This window comes from Phytophthora infestans, genomic scaffold, assembly GCF_000142945.1.
Source record: "Phytophthora infestans T30-4 supercont1.184 genomic scaffold, whole genome shotgun sequence".
Classification (NCBI taxonomy): Eukaryota; Oomycota; class Peronosporomycetes; order Peronosporales; family Peronosporaceae; genus Phytophthora; species Phytophthora infestans.
Genome location: NW_003303575.1, coordinates 13,718 through 17,224, shown reverse-complemented (window position 1 = coordinate 17,224; position 3,507 = coordinate 13,718). Strand labels below are relative to the sequence as shown.

Sequence of the window (3,507 nt, the reverse complement as noted above, 5' to 3'; positions counted from 1 at the left end):
CAAAACCCCAGGCACCATTCTGCCAGAAGAAGTACAGTTCTACAACAAGACCTACGTGTGTACACATTCTGGAAAGACACGGTCTAACAGATGTCAAGGTTCGCGGCGAGTCTCCAAAGCGATTTCGATTCACGCGATGCGAGTGGCTCACGCAACTGGACAGCTACAGCTGCGGTGTCTTCGTTCTAATGTTTTTTAGCTGTGTATTATCGGTATTCTTGCTTCGTCACTGACAGTGCTTCCTCGTCTTTACTCACAATGATGGAGCTTAAAAAGATCGGCTCAAACCACTGCAACAGCAGCGAGCCTTGCAGTCCTAGTGCGTTCCACTTGGCCAGTTTATCAGAGCAACTCATGGACAACGTCTGCTTCTCCAGCGGTAGATCGGATCGTCCAGACTTCACACGCGCAATGCCAACTGCTTGTGCGAATTTCTTGTCTGGCTGCAAGTCATCAGTGTCTTGATCTCTCGGTCGCTTGCTGTGCGCTTTGGCTCCTGTCAGACGTAACGCACTCCGCTCTCTCTGACCCGCCTGTCCAGTCTTGGCTTCGCGTTGATGCACTAATTCATCGACAACATCGTGACGCAGTTCGTAGATGGCGGCGTCGCCACAGGGCGCTTCGCTGATGAAGAGATGCAGCGAATGCTGTGGCTTAAGTACTAGACGACGCGACGTTGAATGTCGCTCGAAGATCGAATGCTCACTTAGCTCCAGCCCGTTTTCCTGCCAAGAGAGCGCCTCGGCGTACAAATAGCGGAGGAGCGCTCGTCTGGCCAGCACTTCAGCGTGGCAATCGTTGACTACGAGGCCATCGGCGTTCAGGTCGCGTCGACCGAGGCATTTGTTGCCCGTAGCTACTGCTAGAACGCGGAGTTTATCGTTGGGCTCTGAAAATGGGGAGCACAATACGATGCCTGCGAGGACCGTCCACTCTGAGGGGAGAACTTTCTTCTGGCATTGCGAGTTGCTCTCGAACCATTGCTGCACAGAACGCGCTACGTCGGAAGCGATGGCTGGTGACGGCACCATGTCATTCATGTGGGGTGAACGGAATGCCGTATAAGGTCCGACCTGTGAACATCCATTAACTTGTCTTATTACGTGTTAGTCTAGAGTCTACTCATCGTTGCTACCCGTTGGCTTTGATGGGGCGGGGTTGTCATTCTTTGGCCTCGTCTCGAGGAATAGCAGTGGAACCATGCCCAACAGACAGCCGATAGTTACGCCGATAGAGCTGCCTGTGACCTTCGCCAGTCGTGTGCTCTTCAATAGCATCTACGATAACAATAATTGGCAAGCAGTGAGAAGATCAATACTATCAGTACACACACAGGTTGCGAAGCAATACCAAGAGAGAGACACACACCTGCTCGTTGGTCAGTGCTGGAACAGGAAGTCCAATTCGCGCGCAGAAATCTTCGACCACGTTGCCCAGTCCCAGACCCGCAATATCCGAGATGGTGTTGCCGATGCCGGCTGCTGCCATGGATGAAATACCAAGCGACACGCCCAGCGTGAGGTCAATGTAGTCTCCGGCGATGATCATGATAAAGTTGTCCACGAAGCCGAAGCCGATGAACGGCAGCCCCATCTGCAACGCCACCATCTTGAGCTCCTGCGTTGTCGGGGGCGTCACAGCAGCAGCATTCGCAGTTTCACTCGCTGGCGTGCTCGTTCGTACAGATTTTAGCGCCCGAGACAAGTTCCGCGTCGTGGCTGGTGACAACAAGCCGCTCAGCTTCTGCGCCGCCTCTGGGTCCGGCTTCATTGCCGGCAGACGGCGTACGCTTTGACGACGATCGGTTAGGAGGCCCTGAGCCGTCGGACCAGTCAGATTCCTCATCCTCATCGTCCTCCGAACTACCCAGTCCACACCCAGGGGGAATGACGCGTTTAGCTTTCCCCTTCCCGGGTCCAGTACGGGCCGGCGGAGGGTTGGTGGAAGCGGACTGAGGAACGATGGGCGTCGTCACCGAAGGACCAGCGGTGGGTCCCGTCTTGGACGTCGATCCCGGTTTGGATACGGCCATAGACCCAGTCTTGGACGTCGTAGACCCAGTCTTGGGTCCGGATCCAGACTTGGACGTAGTGGTAGATCCAGTCTTGGACGCCGAGGTAGACTTGGATCTAGCGGTGGATCCAGACTTGGATCCGGCACCTGACTTCGAGGGAGAAACGGAAGTCTTGGGCGCGGGTGTAGATCCTGCCTTGGACACAGAAGTGGATCCCGCTTGCGGAGCAGATTTAGAAACCGGAGTCGTTTTGGGCTTGGCTTTCGGGGAAGCTCGGGCCTGCTTACTACGCGGGCGTTTCGCAGTCGACGAATCCGCCCCACTTACCGTCGGAAGAGGAGCAGAAACGCTAGCAGCCTGAGAGGGCCCCGACAAGGGAGGAAGTGGATCCGAGACGGCAGCTGTCACCAGCGCCAGTCGTCGACGTGCCAAATCGCGCTCCGACAGGCCGCGATCGCGCTCCAGGATCAGCTGTTGCTGCTGAGTTTGGGCTGCGGAAAGTTGATCCTGGAGTTTCGCGGTGGTCGCATCTGCTTTCCTCAATTTGTCACCTAGATTGACAATAACAAGTGAATATGGAGTTACTAGCAAGGGCTAAAAGAGGATCCACGTACTCATGCGGCGAAGCTTGGATTCCAGCTCCGTTAGCGCACGCTCGGCATCCGCCCACTCGGTAGTCGCCTTGTCCCGCTGGAGCTCGCTGTCTGCCAGTTTCGTTTGGATCTCGTCCCGCAATCGAGTCATACGCACGAATTCTTCAAGCGCGTAATCTCGTCCGGCAGACGCCCTCTCGAGCGACTCCTTGGTGTCTTGCAACTCCTCAGAGAGTTGAGCCAGGGCTACATCCGGCGACGAGGGAGGTGGATTTGGCGCGGGGGACCCTCCACGCGCCGACCCTAAGGCGGATCCGTCATGGGCGGATCCCACATAGTCGTTGGTCACCACCTCCTCCTGGGTCAAACGCAACTCGTCACGAAGGCGGTCCAAGCTCACATCCGCAGCTGCCCTAGCAGTCTGGGAATCCTCCAGATCCCGCTCGAGGTCGTGGATCCGGGATTGGAGTTGGTGGATCTCAGATCCGGCGAGTGCCATCTCCCTAAGGAGATGGTCGTTGTCATCTCGCATAACGTCTCGTTGACGGGAGGCGCGATCCAGCCGTCCGGTCAGGTCGCGGATCTCGACCGCCTGATCAGCCAACAGGAGTCGCAGGTCCTGCGACCGAGAGGCCGCACGGTGCTCCCACCCCTGGATCTCCATCGCTTGGTCATGGATTTGGGCCCGCAAGGTCTGAAGTTGGGTAGTGTGTAGAGACGCAGCTTGGTCTTGGGCATCTTGAGCCGTCTGGAGCTCCGCCGTCAGGGTTTGCACCTGATCGGAAAGAGCCTGGGCTAGAACCCGCAGATCGGTGGGCGACATGGAAGACGGACTGACCGGAGGTGTGGTGGATGGGAACCTTGCCCGACGATTTGCCGGTACGCTTGGCGGGAGACATG

General features: G+C 56.9%; 2 protein-coding genes across 2 annotated transcripts; both read right to left on the bottom strand.

Moving 5' to 3' along the window:
• Positions 1-226: 226 nt before the first annotated feature.
• On the bottom strand, positions 227-1,040 carry PITG_20401 (tRNA-specific adenosine deaminase, putative; the record flags this gene model as incomplete). Its single annotated transcript, XM_002895383.1, has 2 exons — positions 227-242; positions 289-1,040. 2 exons carry the CDS (start codon positions 1,038-1,040, stop codon positions 227-229), a joined length of 768 nt encoding a protein of 255 aa, XP_002895429.1.
• A 78-nt stretch (positions 1,041-1,118) lies between these two features.
• On the bottom strand, positions 1,119-1,770 carry PITG_20400 (uncharacterized protein; the record flags this gene model as incomplete). Its single annotated transcript, XM_002895382.1, has 2 exons — positions 1,119-1,277; positions 1,369-1,770. 2 exons carry the CDS (start codon positions 1,768-1,770, stop codon positions 1,119-1,121), a joined length of 561 nt encoding a protein of 186 aa, XP_002895428.1.
• Positions 1,771-3,507: the final 1,737 nt, after the last annotated feature.